The 2,116-nt window shown below is 39.5% G+C and overlaps 2 protein-coding genes across 2 annotated transcripts in view; one reads left to right on the forward strand and one right to left on the reverse strand.

Moving 5' to 3' along the window:
- The window catches only part of LOC102858418 (alpha-enolase-like), a 1,336-nt gene extending 727 nt beyond the window's left edge, over positions 1 to 609 (reverse strand). Inside the window, exon 1 of the mRNA XM_006883200.1 lies at positions 1 to 609. Coding sequence (XP_006883262.1) covers positions 1 to 609 — 609 coding nt within the window.
- A 194-nt stretch (positions 610 to 803) lies between these two features.
- SPG11 (spastic paraplegia 11 (autosomal recessive)) overlaps positions 804 to 2,116 on the forward strand; it is a 128,159-nt gene continuing 126,846 nt past the window's right edge. Inside the window, exon 1 of the mRNA XM_006883201.1 lies at positions 804 to 866. Coding sequence (XP_006883263.1) covers positions 804 to 866 — 63 coding nt within the window. The remainder of the gene's footprint in view (positions 867 to 2,116) is intronic.

The following is a 2,116-nucleotide window of genomic DNA, read 5'->3' on the forward strand; positions in this document are numbered from 1 at the left end:
ATCCTTGCCGTACTTGTCCTTGATGACGTTCTTCAGGTTGTGGTAAACCTCAGCCCTGATGCGCATGGCTTCTTTGAAGCTTGCTGCTCCGACAGGGAGGATCATGAACTCCTGCATAGCCAGCTTGTTGCCAGCATGAGAGCCACCGCTGATGACACTGAAAGCGGGAACTGGCAGAATGACTTCAGAATTGCCGGCCAAGTCAGCAATGTGCCGATACAGGGGGACCCCCGTCTCAACGGCTCCAGCCTTGCAGACAGCAAGAGACACTCCCAGAATGGCATTGGCACCAAATTTTGATTTATTCTCAGTTCCATCCATCTCAATCATTAGCTTGTCAATCTTCTCCTGTTCCACAACATTCAGTTTCTTGCTAATCAGGGCAGGCACAATAGTTTTATTGATGTGCTCAACAGCCTTTGAGACACCTTTCCCCAGATACCTAGTCTTATCATTGTCCTGGAGCTCCAGAGCCTCATAGATACCAGTTGATGCACCACTGGGTACAGCAGCTCTGAAGAGACCTTTCGCAGTATAAAGATCAACCTCAACAGTGGGATTTCCACGGGAGTCAAAGATCTCTCTGGCGTGAATCTTTGTAATAGACATGGTGAATTTCTGGGAGGCCGATTCTCGTCACTCAGGAAAGCAGTGGAAGATGCTGCGGACACCAAGATGAGTGACTGAGCAAAGAGGTGGAGGAGCAGCGACACACAGGGATTTTCTCACATAGTAAGAATTTTTTAAAAATGCTTTTATACAATGAACAATTTTATATCAATAAATTTGAAAACTTAAAAGAAATGGACAAATTACAAGAAGATATAGAACTTAAAACCAGTCTCAAGAAGAAACTAAAAATCAGAGTAGGTCTACACCAATGAAAAAAACTGAAACAATGGTTTAGAAATCAACTCATAAAAGGGGATATATATATTACACATTTTATTCAGCAGACATTGATGAATGCATTTTTTATATCTCACATAACCTGTTTTTCACCTTTCATGATTTTATGTTTTTGTTGGTTTTCATTCATTCATTCATTCATATACATTTTACCCTATAAACTTGATTACAATTAATTGATCAATTGCCTCCTCAAATCCTCACTGTACTCAGCCTATTATTCCTTCACCCTACCCATCTATTTACTAATCTGTTGCCTTAGTATTTTCCCCTTTTCTCTTCCACCCACCCCCTACTCCTTCTCCTCGCTTTCAGTATATATCTATCTATATCATCTATAACTATATCTGTCTTGTTTCAAGTTGTTACTTGTAGGTTCCATATTGTCTGTCAGTCCATTCTTTCCAGGTTCATCTTCCCTGAGTCTGTACAATGTCCATTGTACTTTCTATTTCTGCTCTCCCTGACTTTCTCTTTCTCCCTCCTGTTTTCACAGCAGTGTTCTTATACAGTATTTGTCATTTTGTGACTGAGTTAATTTACTCAGCATAATGTCCTCCAGACTCATCCATGTGTTGTAATTTTTACAAGTTCTTCTTTGTTTTCTTAATGCTGCATAGTATTCCATTGTGTGAATGTATCACCTCGCCATCCATTTGTTTGTTGATGGGTTTTTGGTCTGTTTCCAGCTTTCTGCTATTATGAATAATACTGTAATTAAAAGATATACATATATCTGTTTGTGTCTTAACTCTGATTTCTTTGAAGTATATTCCCAGTCATAAAATAGCTGAGTCAAGTGGAATTTCTATTTTTACTTTTTTGAGGAAACACCAAAGTACCTTCCACAGTGGTTATGCCATTTTACATGTCCACCAGGAGAACATGAGAGTTCCCATCTCACCAACACATCCTTGCTAACATTTATTGTTTACTGTCCTGATCTCTTTCATTGATCCACTACACTTCCAAGCATGATATCCTTTTCCAAGAAATAGCCTGTCCTAACAACATGTCCAAAGTATGAGAAATGAAGCTTTTCCATCTTTGCTTCCAAGGAGCATTCTGGCTGCACCTTTCTCAGGACATCCCTGTTCATTCTTCTGGAAGTTCATGGTATATTCAGTAGCTTTCTCCAACACCACAACTCAAAGGCATAAGTTCTTCTGTCATCCTTATTCATTGTTGTTTTGATTTGTATTTCTGT

Source organism: Elephantulus edwardii, unplaced genomic scaffold, assembly GCF_000299155.1.
Source record: "Elephantulus edwardii isolate Elephantulus edwardi_28Jun2011 unplaced genomic scaffold, EleEdw1.0 scaffold00026, whole genome shotgun sequence".
Taxonomy (NCBI): domain Eukaryota; kingdom Metazoa; phylum Chordata; class Mammalia; order Macroscelidea; family Macroscelididae; genus Elephantulus; species Elephantulus edwardii.